This window comes from Hyla sarda, chromosome 1 (assembly GCF_029499605.1).
Source record: "Hyla sarda isolate aHylSar1 chromosome 1, aHylSar1.hap1, whole genome shotgun sequence".
NCBI classification, from domain to species: Eukaryota; Metazoa; Chordata; class Amphibia; order Anura; family Hylidae; genus Hyla; species Hyla sarda.
The window spans coordinates 230,331,777-230,355,759 of record NC_079189.1 but is presented as its reverse complement, the minus strand read 5'-3'; the positions used below and the strand labels follow the sequence as shown (position 1 = coordinate 230,355,759).

At 39.5% G+C, this 23,983-nt stretch overlaps 1 protein-coding gene across 8 annotated transcripts in view; it reads right to left on the bottom strand.

Moving 5' to 3' along the window:
- Nucleotides 1-9,512: 9,512 nt before the first annotated feature.
- TMEM150C (transmembrane protein 150C) overlaps nt 9,513-23,983 on the bottom strand; it is a 225,095-nt gene continuing 210,624 nt past the window's right edge. For 7 of the 8 annotated variants that reach the window (XM_056568914.1, XM_056568916.1, XM_056568915.1 and 4 more), the window contains 5 exons: nt 23,712-23,747; nt 22,948-23,015; nt 20,262-20,389; nt 16,076-16,253; nt 9,513-11,938 (listed from right to left, as the gene is read on the bottom strand). In XM_056568914.1, the coding sequence (XP_056424889.1) occupies nt 11,721-11,938; nt 16,076-16,253; nt 20,262-20,389; nt 22,948-23,015; nt 23,712-23,747 (628 nt within the window). In that variant the 3' untranslated portion in view covers nt 9,513-11,720. The remainder of the gene's footprint in view (nt 11,939-16,075; nt 16,254-20,261; nt 20,390-22,947; nt 23,016-23,711; nt 23,748-23,983) is intronic. The other variant, XM_056568919.1, reaches the window with a different exon arrangement.

Here is a 23,983-nt window from a genome sequence, read left to right as displayed (position 1 = left end):
TACAGTGATCTCTACACTGTTGCCCTCCAGATGTTGCAAAACTACAACTCTCATCATGCCCAGACAGCTGTCATGCTGGGATTTGTTGTTTTGCTACAGCTGGAGGGCTACAGTTTGGATATCACTGTGCAGTGAACTGTGGCCCTCTAGATCTTGCAAAACTACAACTCCCAGCATGCCCACATAGCAGTTTGCTGTCTGGGTATGCTGGGATCTGTAGTTTTGCAACATCTGGGGGTCCACAGTTTGGAGATCACTGTGCAGTGGTTTCTAAACTGTAAAACTGCAAATCCCAGCATCAGCAAACAGCTGTCTCAGCATGCTGGGAGTTTAAATGAGAACCTCCAGCTGTTACATATCTACATCTCCCAGCATGCACTTTAGCGATCAGTACATGCTGGGAGTTGTAGTTTTGCAACAGCTGGAGGCACACTGGTTCCAACCAGTGTGCCTCCAGCTGTTGCAAAAGTACCACTCCCGGCATGCACGGTCTGTCAGTGCATGCTGGGAGTTGTAGTTTTGAAACAGCTGGAGGTTCCCCCCCCCCCATGTAAATGTACCCGGGCAGGTTTACAGTAAGTTTCCTGCTTCAAGTATGAGCTGCGGCAAATTTTTCGACGCAGCGCAAACTCCTAGCGGTAAGCTCACTGTAAACCTCCACCAGTGCGAATGTACCCTAAAAACACTACACAACACTACACTAACACATAATAAAGGGTAAAACGCTACATATACACCCCCTTGCACTGTCCCCCCCCCCCCCCAATAAAAATGAGAAACTTATTGTACAGCAGTGTTTCCAAAACGGAGCCTCCAGCTGTTGCAAAACAACAACTCCCAGCATTTCCGGACAGCCACTGACTGTCCAGGCATGCTGGGAGTTTAGCAACAGCTGGAGGCACCCTGTTTGGGAATCACTGTTTGGGGACCCCTATGTCCACCCCTATGCAATCCCTAATTTAGTCCTCAAACGCCCTGTTGTATTTCAAGGAAACAGTTTAGGGCCACATATGGGGTTTTTCCGTACTCGGGAGAAATTGCACTACAAATTTTGGGGGGGCTTTTTCTCCTTTTACCCCTTATGAAAAAGAAAAGTTGGGGTCTACACCAGCCTGTTAATGTAAAAAAAAAAATTTTTACACTAACATGCTGGTGTTGCCCTTTACTTTTTATTTTCACAAGAGGTAAAAAGAAAAAAAAATAATAATAATTTGTAACACAATTGCTCCTGAGTACAGAAATACCCCATATGTGGGCGTAAAATTCTCTGCGGACGCACAACAAGGCTCAGGAGTGAGAGCATGCATGTGCATGTACATTTGAGGCCTAAATTAGTGATTTGCACAGGGGTGGCTGATTTTACAGCTGTTCTGAAATAAACGGCAAAAAATAAATACCCACATGTGACCCCATTTTGGAAACTACACCCCTCATGGAACGTAACAAGGGGTATAGTGACCTTTAACACCCCACAGGTCTTTCACGAATTTTCATTAAAGTTGGATGGGGAAAAAAATTAAAAATTTCTCAAAAATGCTGGTATTACCCTAAATTTTTCATTTTCACAAGGGAAAATAGGAAAAAAAAGCCCCCCAAAATTTGTAACCCCATTTCTCTTGAGTATATAAATACCCCATATTTGGATGTAAAATGCTCTGCTGGCGAACTACAATGCTTAGAAGAGAAGGAGCGCCAATGGGATTTTGAAGAGAAAATTTGTCCGGAATTGAAGGCTGTGTTTACAAAGCCCCCATAGTGTCAGAACAATGGACCCCCCCCCCCCCCACATGTGACCCCATTTTGGAAACTACACCCCTCACGTAATGTAATAAGGGGTACAGTGAGCATTTACGCCCCACAGGTGTCTGACAGATTTTTGGAACAGTGGTCCGTGTAATTTTTCATTTGCTCAGCCCACTGTTCCAAAGATCTGTCAAACGTCAGTGGAGTGTAAATACTCACTGCAGCCCTTATTAAATTCTGTGAGGGGTGTAGTTTACAAAATGGGGTCACATGTGGGGGTTCCACTGTTCTGGCACCACGGGGGGCTTTGTAAATGCACTTGGCCCCTGACTTCCATTCCAAACAATTTCCCTTTCCAAAAGCTCAATGGCGCTCCTCCTCTTCTGAGCATTGTAGTTCACCCGCAGAGCACTTGACGTCCACACATGGGGTATTTTTATACTCAGAAGAAATGGGGTTACAAATTTTGGAGGTAATTTTCTCCTATTACCCCTTGTAAAAATGTAAAATTTGGGGAAAAAACTGCATTTTAGTGAAATTTTTTTTTTTTTTTTTCATTTACACATCCAACTTTAATAAAAAGTCATCAAACACCTGTGAGGTGTTAAGGCTCACTGGAGTCCTTGTTACGTGCCTTGAGGGGTGTAGTTTCCAAAATGGTATGCCATGTGGGGGTTTTCTGCTGTTCTGGCACCATAGGGGCTTCGTAAATGTGACATGCCCCCCAAAAACCATTTCAGCAAAATTCACTCTCCAAAATCCCATTGTCACTCCTTCCCTTCTGAGCCCTGTGCTGCGCCCGCCGAACACTTGACATACACACATGAGGTATTTCCTTACTCGAGAGAAATTGGGTTACAAATTTTGAGAGGATTTGTCTCCTTTTACCTCTTGTAAAAATTCAAAAACTGGGTCTGCGAGTGTAAAAAATGAAGATTTTTGAATTTTCTACTTCACTTTGCTGCTATTCCTGTGAAACACCTAAAGGGTTAACACACTTACTGAATGTCATTTTGAATACTTTGAGGGGTGCAGTTTTTATAATGGGGTCATTTGTGGGATATTTCTAATATGAAGGCCCTTAAAATCCACTTCAAACCTGAACTGGTCCATGAAAAATTCTGATTTTGAAAATTTTGTGAAAAATTGGAACATTTCTGCTGAACTTTGAAACCCTCTGATGTCTTCCAAAAGTAAAAACATGTCAACTTTATGATGCAAACATGAAGAAGACATATTGTATATGTGAATCAAAATATCATTTATTTGGAATGTCTATTTTCCTTACAAGCAGAGAGCTTCAAAGTTAGAAAAATGCAAAATTTCTATTTTTTCATTAAATTTTTGCATTTTTCACCAAGAAATGATGCAAGTATGGACAAAATTTTACCACTAACATAAAGTAGAATGTGTCAAGAAAAAACAATCTCAGAATCAGAATGAATGGTAAAATCATGCCAGAGTTATTAATGCTTAAAGTGATAGTGGACAGATGTGCAAAAAACACTGGTCCTACAGTGAAAATTGGCCTGGTCCTTAAGGGGTTAAAGGTTTTTTTTTTTTTGTTTTTTTTTTATTAACGGGTGCCAGAAAGTTAAACAGATTTGTAAATTAGTATCCTTTTGAGACAAGAAGTATGTTCGGAGCACTCACCTCGGACACCGATTATCGTGCAAGATATTCTTTATTCATGATACAGAAGTAAGTGCATAGCAGGGAGGTGGCAAGATGGAACAGGAGTGGGTGGGCTCGGGCGGTGGGCTGATTTTTAAATTACTTCTATTAAAAAATCTTAATCCTTCCAGTACTTATTAGTTGCTGAATACTACAGAGGAAATGGTTTTCTTTTGGAACACAGAGCTCTCTGATGACATCATGACCACAGTGCTCTCTGCTGACATCTCTGTCCATTTTAGGAACTGTCCAGAGCAGCATATGTTTGCTATGAGGATTTTCTCCTACTCTGGCAGTTCCTAAAATGGACAGAGATGTCAGCACAGAGCACTGTGGTCATGATGTCAGCAGAGAGCTCTGTGTTCCAAAAAGAAAACCATTTCCACTGTAGTATTCAGCAGCTAATAAGTACTGGAAGGATTAAGATTTTTTTATAGAAGTAATTTACAAATCTGTTTAACTTTCTGGCACCAGTTGATTTAAAAAAAAAAAATTAATTAAAAAAAAGTTTTCCACTGGAGTACCCCTTTAAATATGGCACATTTTGGCTTGTCCTAAACTTAGCATGCATACATTTGTACAAATCTATAAAATGGTTATGGTGGCTTTATGCAGGTCCACAAGACCAGAGCATTGTGTTGTATATTATGGATTCATAATGTATGTGTAATAACTCTACAATATAAGGCACGTGTAGTGGTGTACATCATCCCTAGTGGTTTCCTCTATTGACACTTTTTTTTTTAGGTAACTGAAAGATATTTGCAATGCAAAACATGAAACAGCTTTAAAACAAGCAACATATGGCATGACAAAGGCAGATAATCAATAAATGAGATTTTATTTCATAACTGAATAATATCAAGGAGTGTACTACATTTTAATATATATGACATTCCAAAGACAATTTCTTAATCAATATGAGAATATAAAAATGAGAAGTGTTGCAATAATGCCATAAACTATAAAAATATAAGAAACCACTTTAAAATATTTACAACAAAAGAGTAAAAACAATACAAATCAAATATTTCCTCTGGACACAAATAGAATGTGGTGAGACATGTAAGTAAACTTTGAGGAACATAATAATAATAAAGTCTAATCTGGCAAACATGGCTTCCAACACCGACTAGGCCTCATGGTTCACAGTGGCCTTTTTGCTCATAGAAAACAGCCGTTACCTTTTATTTATTTTTTTACAGAAAAAATAAGTTGACTGTGAGCAACAAGGCATCTATTCTCTTTGAGGCCAACTACATAAAAAGAAACATTTGGAAATATTTCTTATAAAATGGCAGAATGTTTTTTGTGCATTGGTTTCATTGTTCAGTAGTCAGATTTCTGACAATTTGTTGGCGGTTTTCCATATCCGCTTTCCCATCCCCTGTATTGTAAATGACATTTCTGGAATGGGTAGCCTGACTCTTGGTAGCAAGAATTTGTGCTACTCACGGTATGGCAGCGGCTATTGCTTAAAGGGGTTATCCAGGAAAAAAACTTTTTTTTTATATATGAACTGGTTCCAGAAAGTTAAACAGATTTGTAAATTACTTCTATTAAAAAATCTTAATCCTTTCAGTACTTATGAGCTTCTGAAGTTAAGGTTGTTCTTTTCTGTCTAAGTACTCTCTGATGACACCTGTCTCGGGAAACGCCCAATTTAGAAGCAAATTCCCATTGCAAACCTCTTCTAAACTGGGCGTTTCCCGAGACACGTGTCATCAGAGAGGATTTAGACAGAAAAGAACAACCTAAACTTCAGAAGCTCATAAGTACTGAAAGGATTAAGATTTTTTAATAGAAGTAATTTACAAATCTGTTTAACTTTCTGGAGCCAGTTGATATATAAAAAAGTTTTTTCCTGGAATACCCCTTTAACTTGCATTGTAAATGCACATGGTAATGACCATACATTGCTTTTACTGCTACGTAAATCAGAAATAAAACAAGTACAACAATGTAATACACTGAATAGAAACCACAATATCCACGGTGACCACTTGGTGGCGCTAAGGCTCCTTGCAAAATGTGCAAGCAAATAAGTACAAACTATTGTGCCAAAGTAAACGCACCTGGAAACTGAGCGAATTCTGTACTAAATTCTGACTTTGAAATGTCAAGATGTTTTCATTTTCTGACTCTCTTCGCTTTTACACAAGAAGAAAAAGTAAAAAAAAAAAAAAAAAAAAAAGTGAACAGAATGTGTTAAAATATTTCACTTCACATTTAAGAGCTTAGTAGTTGAAATTGTGCGTTTCTTCACGTTTTTAAAGAGGGTTGGAGTTTACTTCAGCTATGCAAAACTACAACTCCCAGCATGCTCGGACAGCCTTTGGCTGTCCGGGCATGCTGGGAGTTGTTGTTTTGCAACAGCTGGAGACACCCTTGTTGGGCAACACTGCTTTATATAATCAATATGTTAAATCCTGTAATGGTGGAATAGTTTAAAGGGGTACTCTACAGGTGCCAGAAAGTTAAACAGATTTGTAAATTACTGATGTTAAAAAATCTTAATCCTTCCATGACTTTTCAGCTGCTGTATGATCCACAGGAAGTTCTTTTCTTTTTGAATTTCTTTCCGGTCTGACCACAGTGCTCTCTGCTGACACCTCTGTCCAGAGCAGGATAGGTTTTCTATGGGGATTTGCTCCTACTCTGGACAGTTCCTACTCTGGACAGAGGTGTCAGCAGAGAGCACTGTGGTCAGACCGGAAAGAAATTCAAAAAGAAAAGAACTTCCTGTGGATCATACAGCAGCTGAAAAGTCATGAAAGGATTAAGATTTTTTAACATCAGTAATTTACAAATCTGTTTAACTTTCTGGCACCTGTAGAGTACCCCTTTAAACTATTCCACCATTACAGGTGATCCGGCCAGCACCCACTATTTGCGAAAATGACCGGCATACCTCTAAGATACATGTTCCAAAACTGCTTTGTGTACAGCAGATAACAGAGGTGTGTCCCCTATTTTTTGTTAATCTACAAATGTTTTGTTTAGTAGCTTTTTACAATTGAAACACATTGGTCTCAAGAGTCTTGGAGCTGCACAGCAGGTTATTTTACTACAGGACACTAAACAGCAGGTTATTTTACTACAATATTTGTAAAGCTGCTTTATTTTTTGCATAAGATTCAGTAGACGCAAAACTGGGCAAAGCTTTTAACCTTCCATCAGCCTGAACTGATGACGTTGCAGAAGAAAGCTATGCTTTTACGTATTGGCTTCTACTCATGCTAAACAACTCTTGTCTGAGTACAGGTCAGTATCCTCAGAAGGGGAGAGGGGCATTTTCCAAAACACCATAAGACTAAATTCATACTATGATTGTGGTATATTATCAACCATATAAATACCAGCCTGCCAATAGACTTTGGTGTAAATCAACTGGTGCCAGAAAGTTAAACAGATTTGTAAATGACTAAATCCTAATTCCTCCAGTACTTATCAGCTGCTGTATGCTCCACAGGAAGTTCTTTTCTTTTTGAATTTATTTTCTGTCTGACCACTGTGCTCTCTGCTGACACCTCTGTCCATGTCAGGAACTGTCCAGAGTAGGATAGGTTTGCTATGGGGATTTGCTCCTACTCTGGACAGTTCCTGACATGGACAGAAGTGTCAGCAGAGAGCACAGTGGTGAGACAGAAAGAAAATTAAAAAAGAAAAAAAATCCTCTGGAGCATACAGCAGCTGATAAGTACTGGAAGGATTAAGATTTTTAAATAGAAGTAATTTACAAATCTGTTTAACTTTCTGTCACCAATTGTTTTTCACCAGAGTACCCCTTTAAACAACAAGCACCGATCTTGTTGATCAGCAGAAGGCGTAATAGCGCTGCCCATTAAATTCCTCATCAAATACTTCATAGTTTAAAAGTAAAAAAATAAAAATACATCTAAAATAAATGTGCTTCTTATGATGTGTTTCCTGCTACAAGTAAAAAACAAAAAGACCTCTAAATATATGCCAGTGGGTTGTCCTCTTTAAGTTGAAATGTCCTAGTTGTAGCCATAGTCAGTGATAACCATTATGGCTCCCAATAGACTGCTGCCCACTTCTCTGGACACCTACTGACAAATAGACCTATTTATATATAACCGGGTAGGTTTGCAGGCCCATAGAAAATCATATAAAGGCTCGAGCACACAAAGAAGCCCCGTGTAGCAGTATACAGGCTCTGCGGGATGCTATATTTACAGAGATCCTTCTTATCTCTCTATATAAAATCAGATGCATACGGAGGTACAGAAGAGATCTTATGCACAACCTATTACTCTAAACTGTAAAAAAAAAGTAGTTTTAATGGCATGCTATTATTAGTGGTATTTATGTGGTGCTATATGGCAGCGCACAGAGTCATATGGGTCAGTAGGTACTCCATGAGCTATTGCATTGTTTCTAGAAGTATGAAGGAGCATGCCACAATTTTTATTTTCATGATTGATATTGCATAAAGGCACGCGGAGACAAGGTACTGATGGGTGCCACATTACAAATCCAGACAACAGAGGTCTACAATAATGGCCAGGTGCATTAGTCTCATTCATTTAGAAAAGACAGTGAGTGCCAAATCTATCCTAACCTATCCGACTCCTGCCGCATGTTTAATTGATTTTAAATTTTTTACATTGTTAAGGTACATTCACATGGACAGATTACCTGCAAAATTTCTGCAGCATATTTGCTGGGGAAAATCTGCAGCAGATTTTGCTACCATTGACTTCAATTGGTCAGCAGAAGATCCTCAGTAGAGGTAAATTTGCAGATTTTCCTTCAGACCCATTGAAATCAATCGTAGCAAAATTTGCTGCGGATTTTCAGCGGAAATTCCGCAGGTAATCTGCCCGTGTGAACATACTCTAAAGGTGCATTCCCACTGCGATTGTTTCATACGGCTGCCGTATCTGCCGGGAATATGGCAGTGGCTGTTTTTTAAATTTCCCCGGCCGATCTGGCAAGCCGTATGACGGACCTGCACCACATGAATCTAAAACATCTTTTTATTTCAATTAGCAACATAGTCTTTTTGCCGCAATTTTTTTTATTGCATTAAAACTACAGTGTTATGCTGTAATTTCAGAAAATTGTGGCAAAAGCTTCCTGGATTGCGACAAACCTTCCAGGCTTTACAGCAAGTTAATAACATTGTCACGAAAAGCATAAGATCCAAGAAATGTAGCATAATGAAATAAGCATAAACATGGTAAAGGTAGCTGCCTGGATATGTATAGTAGAACTGTAACTTACACATAATATGCTTTCAGCACTTTTATATTTAATGCAAATATATTGTATGTTAAAGGGGTACTCCGGCCCGAAGACCTCTTATACCCTATCCTTTGGGGACCCCCGCTATCTTTCATGCAGCACCCCGCTATCATCTGCTTCAGGAGCAAACATCGCTCCGGGTCTGATGAATCGCGATCACGAGGCCAGAGTATCGTGACGTCACGGCTCTGCCCCCCTCAATGCAAGTTTATGGGAGGGGGCGTGACAGCATTGAGGAGGCGGAGCGTGACGTCACACAGGGGTGGAGCTGTGACGTCACGACACTCCGGCCCCGAGATCGTGATTCATCAGACCCGAAGCGATGTTTGCTCCTGAGGCGGATGATAGCGGGGTGCTGCATGGAAGATTGCGGAGGTCCCCAGCAGCGGGGCCCCCAGCGATCAGGCATCTTATCCCCTATCCAGAGGATAGGGGATAAGATGTCTTATGGCCGGAGTACCCCTTTAATATAACATACCTTCTTTAGTAAAGCTGCCATATTGATATTTAAAGGGGACATTTCAGGCTGGCTATGCTGCCCGCAAACAAGCAACAGACCATCGTTATATGTCGCTATATGATGCTGCCTTCGGGGGCAGCAGAACCAGCCTGAAAAGATCCCTTTAAAGTTAGTGTGAACACAACAAAACCTCTAAGCTATACAAGTAACTTTTTGTGCCACTATGGCACCAAGTAAATATGCCTGCAAAAGGGTTAAAATGGACCTGTCAGCAAAAAAACATGGTTGTAAATTAGCCTAGATGAACTTGTCATCATGATTTTAGGCATACATTTTTATCTCCATAATATGCAAATGGGAAATGTTTTTGTGTAGTTTTTTTTTTTTTTTTTGTCACCTGACTAAAAATTACATGTGCAGCCTAGGCCAAACAGGAATATATCTCCATACACAAAGAAAAAAAAAAAGCATATCACAGACTAAAAAAGTTAGAGCTTCTTCAAACATAGGAATTTGGTATTTTGTAAGTATATGTACTTATTCTGTAAGAATGCTTGGATTAATAAAGAAAAATGCCTTTTTCACATTAGAAATAGCAGAATATTCTTTTGTGTAAACAATATAGGCAGTTCGACCAGCGTTTAAGAGCACTGCCATAAACATTCTAGAACACGACTTCCTTTGAAGGGGTATTCTAACAATGAATCTTATCTTCAACAGTCTAATAAGTGAACATATATTACTATGTAAAGTTATATTACTACTTTTATTTAGTCTTTCATGCTTTCTTTCTGCTTCTGATGCAAACTGTCATCTCTGTTGTCTCCATTAGTTCAACTTCCTGTGTAGTGTACATCCTGTAACAGTCTTGCTGTTCCTGCTGTACACTCTAGTTGGCAATTCAGCCAACTCGAATAAACTTTTCGCCTATCCACAGAATAGAGGATGAATAGCTGATCACGGGGGGGAATCTGACCACTGGGCCCCCCCTCCCGCGATCACCAGGAAGGGACCGCGGTGCTCTCAGGGAGGAGCATGTGTCGTCTAGCAGCACACACGCCATTCATTTCTATGTGAGTGCTGATGATGCCAGAGAGCTGTACTCTGGTCTTTTCAGCGCTTCCATAGAAATGAATGGATCACTTACCAGCTGCAGCACTAAGCGCAGGTTCCTGTCTAAGTGACCGTGGGGAATCCCAGCGATTGGACCTCCCGCGATCAGCTACTTATCCCCTATCCTGTGGATAGGGGATAAAATAATTTTCGCCGGAGATCTCCTTCAATAGATGGCAGCAGGAACATGAAGCCCCATACGGCATGTTGACCAGACAGGAAGTGGGGCAATGAAGAAGGACGGTGTGAAAGACTACTAAAAGGCAGTAAAAAAAAACTTTATCAATATATGTTCATTTATAAGATCTTCCTATAACACAATATGTTCAACATTGTTGTTTCTTGCAGATGATGGTGATTCTGTGCAGGTAAATTGTTAATCTATTTCCTATTATGTGCAGGTTCAAAATGCTTTAATGCTTTAAGCAAAACTTTAACTTTGTATCTGCACTAGTTTTATAATGAAAACCTAATATTTTTGCACATCAATGACATAAACCATTAGGCTACGGTATATTATTTAAAGGAGTGTTTACATAGAAGGATGCAATAAGCAAAGAAGGCTGAGTTCACATTAGCATTTAGAGTTCCGTTGTAGAGCTTTGTTCACTGATTCCACTAAAATGACCGGGCTTTAGCCGGGAATAAAACCGTGCATGCCAGGTTTTTTGTCTCTGCTAAATCTTGCAAAATAACGGACATCTAACGGAAAACCTAAGGACCGCATTCGAAGTGAATAGGGCCTGTTGGGTTCCATTAATATCAGTTGTGACAACCTCACCGCCCGTTATCAGCGGCTGTAACGGAGCTTCACAATGTTGATGTGAACATAGCCTTAAAGCGCCCCAGCTTCCTGGTGCAGGGCCTTGCTATACGGCACATACACAAATTTACCTGCCAAATTCACTTTTACAGCCGCATCAAGTAGATGCCAAACAGTAAGTTAACGCTACTGTTGCTTGCAGGTAATAGGTAGGTGCATTGGCAGCAAAAAGGTGTCTGTAGTGGAATGCAATAGAGATGCACTGGTGCTGTAATGCAATATGGGGCTGTGATCAAAGCACAAGGTGACCTGACTGGTTGCACTTATTGACCTTCAAGGCTTCCAAGAAAGTATAGTAGAGGGGGGAATAAGTATGGTACCAGGCGCCAACTCTTTATAGATTCCGTAACAGTGATGTACCAAGACTTTTTGGTAGGTACGCCATTTTCCATAAGAATTCTTGTTCCAACCTTGCTATCGGAATATCTTCACATTTTCAAACAACAGTTGAAGCAAATTGATTTTCCAAGCCCCCAATTGAATTCTCTCAAAAAATTCATTGGGGTAACACTGACGTTTTAGAACCAAGTGAATTGTCTTTTATAGTCTTCAGTTATTTCACATTTCATATCGGTTGTAAAAACAACACTTCAGTTCATATTCTCCACATTCTTTTGTTAGTCTCGTGGGTCCATGTTACAACTGGTCTGTTTGATACTCAGAGACATCAGACATGTTTTCAGACATGCTGTTTAAGATCTCTTGGTGCTGCTGGTTCTCAACGCAAATAATTTCAAACCTGCAGTGTCGAAACTCCACCGCCAAGGTGCCAAAAAAGGTTACAAAGCACATGACAAGGACCCACTGAACTCTTGGCGCGTAGATATTAAGTTTCTTCCATTCAAAAATAAAATCTGTGCACAGCTGATGTAAAGGAAACCATTATGTAAATACATTATTGCTTTTGATAAAACACTGCTCAGAAAAAAATAAAGGGAACACTTTAACAACAAAATGTAACTCCAATTCAATCACACTTCTGTGAAATCACATTGTCCACTCAGGAAGCAGCACTGATTGACAATCAATTTCATATGCTGTTGTGCAAATGGACAGACAACAGGTGGAAATTATAGGCAATTAGCAAGACACCCCCAATAAAGGAGTGGTTCTGCAGGTGGTTTTGGTCACTTTTGAATGCTGGGGGTGCTTTCACTCTTGTGGTAGCATGAGATGGAGTCTACAACCCACACAAGTGGCTCAGGTAGTGCAGCTCATCCAGGATGGCACATCAATGCGAGCTGTGGCAAGAAGGTTTGCTGTGTCTGTCAGAGTAGTGTCCAGAGCATGGAGGCACTACCAGGAGACAGGCCAGTACATCAGGAGACGTGGAGGAGGCCGTAGGATTGCAACAACCCAGCAGCAGGACCGCTACCTCCGCCTTTGTGCCACAAATGTGCATGTGTCCACTCAAACGGTCAGAAACAGACTCCATGAGGGTGGTATGAAGGCCCGACGTCCAAGGGTGGGGGTTGTGCTTACAGCCCAACACTGTGCAGGACATTTGGTATTTGCCAAAGAACACCAAGATTGGCAAATTTGCCACTGACGCCCTGTGCTCTTCACAGATGAACTACAGTCAATCTGATGAAGGGGTAGTTTCACCCCGAAACGCGTCATTGTTTTATTGCTGTACATCAAATAAAGTTGCTGCACTTTGCCACTTTATGACCTGAGTGTGACCACTTCCTTTGGGATCCAGAGCGGCTGCTGCTAAGGTAGTTTTTTTCTTATTTGTATCCTTCACAGATGAAAGCAGATTCACACTGAGCATAAGTGAGTCCGGAGACACTGTGGATAAAGTTCTGCTGCCTGCAACATCCTCCAGCATGACTGGTTTGGCAGCGGGTCAGTAATGATGTGAAGTGGTATTTCTTTGGGGGGCCGCACAGCTGTCCATGTGCTTGCCAGAAGTAGCCTGACTGCCATTAGGTACAGAGATGAGATCCTCAGACCCCTTGTGAGACCTTATGCTGGTGCGGTTGGCCCTGGGTTCCTCCTAATGCAAGACAGTGCTAGACCTCATGTGGCTGGAGTGTGTCAGCAGTTCCTGCAAGAGGAAGGCATTGATGCTATGGACTGGCCCGCCCGTTCCCCAGACCTGAATACGATTGAGCACATCTGGGACATCATGTCTCGTTCCATCCACCAAAGCCACGTTGCACCACAGACTGTCCAGTAGTTGGCGGATGCTTTAGTCCAGGTCTGGGAGGACATCCCTCAGGAGGCCATCCGCCACCTCATCAGGAGCATGCCCAGGCGTTGTAGGGAGGTCATATGGGCACGTGGAGGCCACAGACACTACTGAGCCTCATTTTGACTTGTTTTAAGGACATTACATCAAAGTTGGATCAGCCTGTAGTGTGGTTTTCCACTTTGATTTTGAGTGTGACTCCATATCCAGCCCTTCATGGGTTGATACGTTTTATTTCCATTGATAATTTTTGTGTGATTTTGTTGTCAGCACATTCAACTATGTAAAGACGAAAGTATTTCATATGATTAGTTCATTCATTCAGATCTAGTATGTGTTATCTTATTGTTCCCTTTAGTTTTTTGACCAGTGTATAATAATGTGGGTTTTGATAATGTTTCTTTCTGTACTGTGTCTTTGTACCATGATAACTTTAACTAACTACAATACAATCAACTTTTTCTTTAGCAATGGTAAAGTATATTGTCATCAACTGACCATTTGTTGTTGAAGTGCTATGAAAAATGATTTGCCCTCATAGAGGTGCATGAGCAGCCAATGATGTTCCAGATTTATTTAGAGGCATGGCATATGAAACACCAATCTTGTTAACTCCTCAAATGCTGTTTTTAAATGACAAATTTGTTGATTAAATGAGTCGAAATGACAGCTATCTTTGTATATACATTTGCACAGGTAAGGCTGTCAATCATTATTTAGGACCCCTAACTGGTGTATCCGCATGTTTCAGTTTAGTCTCTGTTTTGTTGTCTATTTTTAAATAAAACTGCAAAAAGAAGGGTGACAGAGGTATGTAACACAATGATACTGGTTACATTATTAAATATAAAGTGTCTATATGCTGTACTTAAAGGGGTTGTCCAGTGAAGATTACTGATAAGTATCTGATCAAGGGGGTCTGAATCCCTTGTGATCTCCAAAACGGAGCCCTGGCTCTCAGAGAGAGTGCATGCTGTAGATATCACACACATGCTCCCTTCATTTGTGTGGGAGTGCCAGAAATGCCACTCAGGTACAGTACAGTACAGTACTCTGGTGGTTAGTAATACAAATTAGTTTTTTTTTTGGTTGGTCAACCGGACCTGGGATTTTAGTATAGTTTTAATAATAAGGTGTAAGTTTTGATTATTATTGTTGTTATCATTATTAATGTAGTTATAATATGTTGTTGTGTTTGTTGTTGTTATTATGAGTAGGGTTGTTATTTCATTATGAGAAAGTAGAGTTCAGTAGTTTACACGTGTGGGGTTATTATTATAGTGGTATGTGTGTTTGGTGAGAAAATACTATGATGGACATTTATGGACTAATTTTTGTATTGTACAGGTGTATGTTGTTTGTATTATCAAGTTATTATTTATAATTGTAACATTTTATATTTTTAATTAAAAGATCTACAGTACACAGAGCTGGGCCATTGTGCTGGAGATCACAGGGGGTTCGACTGCTGGGACCGATGGACTGATCCGACCGCAGATTCTTATCCCCTATCTTTTGGATATAACATAATTTCCACCGGAAAACACACATACAGGATCCTGCGCAGATTTGATGCGCAGGATTTGTAACTGCCGATTAGTTCATTAAAATTTAGATTTTTTGGATGTATGGCTAGAAAACAGACATTTCTCCTGATAAGGTTGGGCCTAAAACCTAAATACAAGAGCTGGATGTTGGACCATATAATAGCTTGCATTTCTTTTTTTAATTATGTCAGTGAGTGCCTCCTGTTCGAGTTTCTCCTAAGGCCTCACAAAGTCTAAAGCCGCCTCTGAAGGCACTGATGACTCTTGCCTTAAATTTAAAGGAAAGTTGTTAAAAGAAAAGAGATGAATGTGATGTGCAGATGCACATGTAGCATGTCCAAAAGGCCAGCCCATCTATTTTGTGATTTTTTTAATTGTTTTGTGCATTATTATGGGGGCTGCCATCTTACCTGAACTTTTTTTTTTAACAGCATTTAGTGATATATTTTACAGCAGAACCCATGGACCAAAGATATCAATAGACAAGACCTTTCCCTTTCAAATGAATTGGAGACAGTACTATGCATTCACTGTGACCTTTTCAAAGGTCATTCTACAGGGAAGGGGATACTAATCTCTAGGGATCGACCGATTATCGGTTTGGCCGATATTATCGGCCGATATTCACGATTTTGGACATTATCGGTATCGGCAATAACTTTGGCAGGGGGGGAGAAGCAGGTGGCGGCGGCGGTCTCTGGCCCAGCAAAAGCCGCTGCAGTTCATTGATTTAAAGCGCCCGCTTTAAATCATTGATCTGCAGCTGCTTCTGCCCTGCCGGGGGGGGGTTAAAGAAATAGCCGATAACTTACACCGGGATATCGGTATAAGTTATCGGCTATCGGCCTGAAAGGTACCAGGTTATCTGTATCGGCCCTAAAAGATCAATATCGGTCGATCCCTACTAATCTCTGCTGTGAATGGTAGTGGATCCAGTGTCCTCTATATACTGCTGTCATCTTTAACTGTACTACCGTCTGTGCTTAGAAGAAAAACATCTAATGGGAAATAATCTGTACAGAACAGGAAGTCTAAGCTTAGTTTTAGGCCTAATGGACAGAATGGAAACTGCAGCAAAACATCACCAAAAATTATTAATAAATAGTTAATATAAAAACCTAAACATTCTATCGTGTACATAGGGAACATGGATGTTTTTGAGTAAGGTTTTAGCTATATCATGAACTTACTAGAGGCTTTATATAACTACATCATGCACAAGGCATTGTCTGTGTCAGTAGAAAGGATACAGATGATAACACAAAGTGTTATTGTTGCAGACAATATAACTCTGGGGATTCCAGTTTTCTTCCCTTCATTTTTGATGTTTATTTTAAAGGTCAGGATGGACTGAATCCAGCAGGCTATTGTGCCAAATCCAAAGGTCATCGAGGTGCCAACATTATGGATAAGTTCATTGCTCTTTAGCTGATAAAAATAAAAAAATATATCTGATCATTAAACTTTATAATAATTGCTTTACAAAATATAAAGGAATAGAGTCTGAAAGTCACATGTTAAATGGTATCTGTTATTTAGACATATCAAAAGATTTTATTAGTGGGGTCTCAGGCTAAGTTTCTACTGCATTTTCCTGTGTTTGGCGTTTTTTTATTGCGTCTTTTGCATTTGAGTGGAAATGGCATTTTTGTCCCCTTTGGCATTTTTTTTGGTACCCAAAATTTGTTGGGTACCAAAAAAAAATAAAAAAAAGAAAAGAAAAGGATGTAGTAGTGATGTAAAATGTATTTGACGAAATTTATATATTTCAAAACAAAATGTTAATTAATTTTTAAGTGTGTGTGTTTCACTTTATTTTTTTATTTTTTATGTTTTGTTGGTAGTACTAATACTTCCAGCATGGAACACACTGTTCCATGATGGGAGTAGTATTACCTGTACTAATAGACATATCGCCCTGGGTGTCACTCCTGATCTATTGCAGAGATGCGGAGCGGCTCTATACAGCGCTCGCATCTCTGCTCTGTACTAGAATAGAAATTCACATCACTCATATTTTCCGCCCAGAGTGGGGATTGGCAGGATGGTTGCAGCCAATCACCTCTCTCAGAGGGAAATATGAATGAGTGATGTTCTATTCATATCACTGGCCGGCTGGAGTATAGTGCAGAGATGGGAGCGCTGTATAGAGCCGTTCTGCATCTCTGCAATAGATAGGACGATCGCATCGGGTGTCAGGAGTGAGACCCCCTGTGATCTGTTCTTAACTGCAGGTACTACTACTCCCAGCATGGAACACATTCTGCCCCATGCTGGGAGCTGTAGTACCTGCATTAATAGACAGATCGCAGCAAGTGTAACTTCTGACATCTGTTGTGATCTGTCTATTAATGCAATTACTACAGCTCCCAGCATGGAGCAGAGTGTACTCCATGTTGGGAGTAGTAGTACCTGCAGTTAAGGAAATATCACACGGATGTCACTCCTGATACCCGCTGTGATCCTCCTGCATAATGTATAGATGTGGGCAGCTGCTCTTCTATGGTCCCTTGCACTGACGTATATATATATATATATATATATATATATATATATATATATATATACACCTATTCATATTTCCCACAGAGAGTTGTGATTGGCTGGAACCATCTGACCAATCACAGCCCTCTGCGGGAAGTATGAATAGGTTTATATACACGTCAGTGCAGGGGACCATAGAAGAGCGGCCGGCTGCATCTAAAAATTATACAGAAGGATCTGTCAATCGTCTGTCAATTAGTACAGGTACTACTACTTCCATCATGGAACAATGTGTTCAATGCTGGGAGTAGTAGTACTACCTAAAAAAAATGTAAAAGAAAAAATAAGAAAAAAAGTGAAAAACACACACACTACATTTTTATTATTGTCGGCTACATTTTCAGTGCCCTGTCTGCACACATAAATTGATCGCTGTTTTAAAATGTTGTTATAAAAAATATACATTTCATTAGATACTATTTTTTCCATCACTGCTGTATCTTTTTTATTTTTTAATGGTACCCTACAAAATTTTATTTAAAAAGGTATCTGCATCACTTTTTTGGATCGCTAAAGTCCAAAAAAAGAATAAAAACCGCCTGCAAAAACGCCAAAGTTAAAACCCACATGTCGTTTTTCTTGGCATTTTTTCACTCCCATAGATTTCTATAGGAGAAAAACGCCACAATTTCACGGGAAAAACGCCATTGGCTCAACATGCTGCGATTCTGCAAAACTGCCAAGGAGCTAAAAAAAAGAGTGAAAAAACGGCAAAAACATTAAATAAACGCCAAACTGAAAAAGCGCCAAGTGGAAAAAGAATTTTGCAATTTCTCATTGATTTACAGCTAACATCAGGCCCAGCTTTTTTTGGCCGAAAAAACGCCATGTGGTAGAATTGGCATTTTTCTTGGCGTTTTCCCCCCAAAAAAGAGAGTAGAAACTTAGCCTCAGTGTTCAGAGCTTGTTCTCCCCTGGCTTTTGGTCACATGACCTAGACGGACTTGCAATGCAAGTCTATGGGTCCGTCCAGGTCTAATAGACAGAGAGCAATGAATGCTGCGTGCCCCGCCCTCAGCTCGGTCAAGTCACTCAGGGTCCGAATTGTAATCAATGATTATCGCACATAATATATGTACACTTTGTGCACATATCTAGTCTACAACCAGATGGAATAAAATCTTAATAAACAAATTGTAATTTGGATCACCCAGTAAACTTTTTTATGGTCCAAGGAGATTATATACCCTCTTTTAATTATTCAACATTAAAGTATACCTCCAATGATTCTTTAAAAACCTAGTTGGGTATGCCCCTGTACATAGAGTTTCTACACTAGAATAAAAAAAAAATTTTTTATATGCTGTTTATAGTTCACTTGTAGTTTGTATACCTCATTTGTTAAAGGGGCTATCCAAGATAAAATAAGAAATACCAGCCTGCTAGGGTTCTAAAATAAGAAAATACAGTATACTCACCTGTCTTCTGTTTGCTGGAGTCCAGTGACGCTGCTGTGGTACTACATGCTGCTTCTGCTTATTTCTCTAGATGACGATCTCCCTCTTCTGATGTCATTCTTGGGCCACTCTGCCACCATTCACTGGCTTTAGCACAAGACCTGTAGCTAGTTAGGGATGTCTTCAGAACAGCAGGGAAAGTGCATCATCCAGGAATGTAAACAGCAGCAGCAGTAAGGACTGGAGCGGCATCACTGGACTCAGCAGGCAAAAGACAGAATATAGAGTATTAACATATAAGAATACATCCCTGGATCAACATCCCACCTTCAAAGCTCTAGTATCCATAACTTGTAATAATATTATATCCAAGAAAGGTATCCAGGCCTCCAGGTCCCTCTGAAACATGTTTAATGAATCAACCATCAAAATATGCAGCAGAGAGTTCCTATGTATTAGGAGACGACATAAAACACAAAGCGCTTCCTTGTGTGGGATCACCGGGAGAAGGTCTGAGACTTGAATAGTGGATTCGCTCACCTGGTAAGGTTGTGCAGAATCCAGGCACAACACTTACAATAGCGTGGATGTAGTTAGCTGCTGCGGCTTCCCAAAGCCGAGACTCGGCGTAATGGATCAATGGAGCACAGGTAGAAGAAGACAGGAAGCTGGAGTCGAGCTGCTAAATGGTCAGAGTGCACATGGCAATAAGACGTGGTCGAAATATAGGTATGTGTTCATTTATTTTATGCGACGCATTTCTGGGAAGAACCCTTTCATCAGGCATGCCTGATGTAGGGTTCTTCCCAGAAACGCTTCGCATGAAATAAATGAGTTTATACCTATATTTTGACCACATCTTATTGCCATGTGCACTCTGACCATCTAGCAGCGCAACTCCAGCTTCCTGTCTTCTTCTACCTATGTATTAGGAGGACATGGCTGAACCCAAGTGGGTGCAGAGCTGGGTGAAGGAACTGGTGGATTGCAAGAAAGTGTATTCTGTATGGAGAAAAAAAACAGATCTTTTTACACCTAGGTCTTTTTTGTCACCTAGGGGACATCCTCTACCGCAAGAATAAAAAAAAGTTTCAACATTATCACTGACAGGCATTCTTTACTGTTAGAGCAGTGGCACTTTGGAACTCTCTATCATAAGATGTTGTGATAGTGGATTCACTGGACAAGTTCAAGAAGGGCCTGGCATATGAGAACTAGATTTATGGAGATGGAACGTTGATCCAGAGATTTTCCTGATTGTAATAATTTTGTCTTTCACTGTTCCAGAATGTATTTCCATAATTGCATAACTTTGTGTGCTTTGTATTTCATGTAGGCGTTTTATTGCACAATGTTGGGTTTTCCTTAAAAATAAATGTTGTGATAAGAAACATTTTTCCTTCCTGATAATACAGATAAAATATATACGGTTGGTTTAGAAAAAAAAAAAAAAAAGGTAAAATAAAAATAAGCTTAGGAATTAGTAACCAAATACCTGAAAGTTGCCCAGCAAAGTCATTCCAAATGACGTTAGGCATAAAGCAATAAGTCCACTGATACTTAGCCAAGGGCTGATTGTCTTTGGCTTCAGTTGTATGAAACGCAGGACGGCAATAATTAAGGCTAAAAGAAAATACATTTTGTTATTATTTTGCTCTTTGGCTTCTATAGCAGGCTATCAACATCTCGCTGCTTCCCTGCCATCAACAACCATCACTACTGTTAGGATCAAATTCATTTTAACATTATGGATACACTCCCTTCCTATATTTATAGATGACATGGAACAATCTAAAGCAGTGACACCCAACTAGATGCAGATCATTTTCCTTTAGTCACTATTAAATGGCAGGTTGACTACCAATGATTTACTGGTGGCAATACAGAATCAATGCACTAAATAAAACTAAAGACCACTATTACCAGTACAAAAAAGGAAAAAGACGCATCTCATCCCACCACCCAATATGAACAAGTGCCAAAGTTCAGATTCAACATGTAGTGTCTGAAGAGCTTGTAGCTAAGCCATGGCTAAAAGCTGTCTACAGCTCGAAACACGTCGGAATTTAGTTTTTCCTTTTATTGGTTTTTGTTTTGTCCTGCTTGTAATGCATACCTTGTAAAATGAAGTTTTAACCTCATTGGATTATCTTCCTTATCTGAGAGCTGGATATCTTCTCTTACAAGGTCTTTTTTTTTTTTTTTTTTTTTAAGAAGCCTACAGCAGCCTACTACTTCAAACACCTCACTATTTCAGAGAACAGTATTTTTTAATAATCTAACTGCAAGAAAGTAATTATTTAAAGTGACAGTCACCTTTACAGAACAAAGGACGTTTTTACACGGGCCAAAGAAAAAGAGTCAGCCCATCCACCGGTTAACTGGATCTTCTGTGTGGCCATTTAAATTATCACTCTGTGTAAACAAGTGATGTGCAACTGACAGTGATAAATTTAAAGGGCTGCAAAAAAGATGCAGCGAACATTATTGTGGCTTGGCCATGCGATTAGTCAGGCTCAACAAACGAGCATTGATCTACAAAATTGGCTCCTTGTTATCTAAAGCCCATTGGCCCATGTAAAAGGGCCTTAACGAGTATCTCTCATGATTCTGTTAAATTTTATAATACTCACAGTTCACTGCCCCCATCATGATAAACCACCCCCTGCCTTTATTTTTATGATTGTTTTAGTTTTCTACCTTGATATTGCTCTGTATTTTCTGATTAGGCTATGTCAGATTCACAGACTGGAAAGGGGCATTACCAAGCAGGCGTGACATCATTTGAAGTCATACAGGGCAGAACTTGCTCCCTTACTCTGCTACACACAGCCCAGAGCAGTTCTGTGTATGAGATGAGCTATGATTGGATAAGGCTGCACCCCCCCCCCCCCCCCTCAGCATTTCCAGAGTTTGGACTTCTGCCAGGCCAGCAGGAGTCCAAAGTCTGTGCAAAAGATGGGGGAAAAGATGCTCTGGACAAGTAGTGAGACACTTAGTGGCAGCTTTTTAAAACACAAATAAAACATAGAAAACAAACTTAACTATTATTTTTTTTAAAACAGAGTACATTAGAAATATTTTTTATTTACCATAAGGAGTGCAATAGCAAAAAAAAATTTTTAATGAGAGTGACCATTTAAACTATGACAGCTCAATTTGGATAAAGCTATTGTGCACATTGTATGTTTTGGTATCAAAACCAGAACCTTGTGTTCTGCAGAGCAGGGTAACAACAGTTAACATGTACACTATATGGATATTAATTTAGAAGAACTAATAGCAGTAGGAGGCATGGTACAACGAATAACCCAAAACAATATGCTTTGATGAAGGATTTGGGATTCTGTGTGCTCCAGGATGTGACAGGGCGTTACTAGTTGTCTATAATGGCAAGATCTGCCTTGCTTCATTGAGCCTTCTAGAACATTTTGAAGGACAAAAAGGACAGCCCCTACTATTAATCCAATGATTTTGTTTTTTAAATAACCTTTTAAACCTTTTGTTTTTTAAATACAGGGTGTCTGCTTTGCCCATATACACATTAGATAAAAGTAGGTTTAGCAACCATTGAACAAACAATTGTCTGACGAACAATCGTTTCAGAGATGCAGCCAGACACATTTTAGTCCATATTATTAAAACTGACAATACATGATCAATGTCACCGTGCAAAGGACAAGCAATCTTTCAGAGAATATTCTGAGAACGGTTCAAGAATATTCTGAGCATATTCTTTCCTGAAAGATAGTTTGTGCATGCAAAAGCTTTCTCCCCATATACATGGACATTCAGAACATAGGAACATTTAGAATTCTCTGCTCTGATGCCGGTTTATTCCTCTTAGAATAAAAGAGTTGAATGGAAACCCTTTCCTCCACCAGCACAATCAGTCGGCCAAACCCAGAGAAGTTGGTGGGTTCAGACCACTTTAGTCCAAGGTGTATGGGCACCTTTACAAGTCTTCAAAAAAGGTAAACAGAATTTTTGTTTTCAAGTAGAAAATGATACAGATCCTCAAAAGAAGCTAGAAAATATGAATTTATAGATATCTGAATTTTTAAAACTGATTTCAATATAAATGTTTAACTGATGCATACTGTATATGCCGCTCTTAATGTTATAGTTATGTATTTCATTATACCACCACCCACACTTCTGTTATCAAAAACTTCTCCTACCTAGGAAAGCTGCCATATTCATGACTTGACTAAACACGCAGCTTGCAGGGGGCACATCACCTGCAACACTTTAAAAATAGAGAATCATTCAGTTAAATACGGTAATACTAGTCAAATATACCACGATTTTTCCATGCAATAAAGATCACTACAAAAACAAGTCACAAATACCATATTTTTCCCATGCCATTAACTTTGAAACTAACACCAGTCACACGTACAATGGCCCAGATATCCTAAGATTTTTATCCCGCTAGATAATAAATCTTCTGATTGCCGCTTAGTGTATGTGCGCCTGTTTATATCAAGGTGCGCTTAACTGCGTCGATAATGTGAAAACAGACCAATTAAAAGATGGTCAGAAAAGTGAAAACACACTGCAGTTCCGTTGCGCTGAAAACTGTAGGAAAACCCTTAGTAAATATATTGGGACACATGAAAAAAAACGAATGACAAGCCCACATTTAGGGTTTCTGAGCTGCTTTGTTGGTCTCAGTGCAAAATCAGGATAAAACACTTAACAAATCTGTCAGGAAAACTCAAAACATGCAAAAAAACAAACAAACAAAAAAAGCACTTCAAAAAGTGTAATTTTAGTAAATCTGAGCCAATGGTTATCCTATTAAATAACTATTATAACTAATACAAGTCATTTATACCATGTTTCTCTAATGCAATACACATTATAACACAAGTCATATATGTGTATATATATATATATATATATATATCTATATCATGTTTCTCTAATGTAAGATATTTACCTTATATAAGGAGGCCGCCTTGTTGGATCCGGTCTTCTTAAAAAAAGAAAAACTCAAGTCAGGTGTTTCTTAATACAACAATTAAATTCACATATTCAGAAGCCTTGGTTCTGTGAGAGAATAGCAGACTTTAGACTTCCTGTCAGTATCAGTGCCAAGAACATAAAGGGGTATTCCAGGCCAAAACTTTTTTTTATATATCAACTGGCTCCGGAAAGTTAAACAGATTTGTAAATTACTTCTATTAAAAAATCTTAATCCTTCCAATAGTT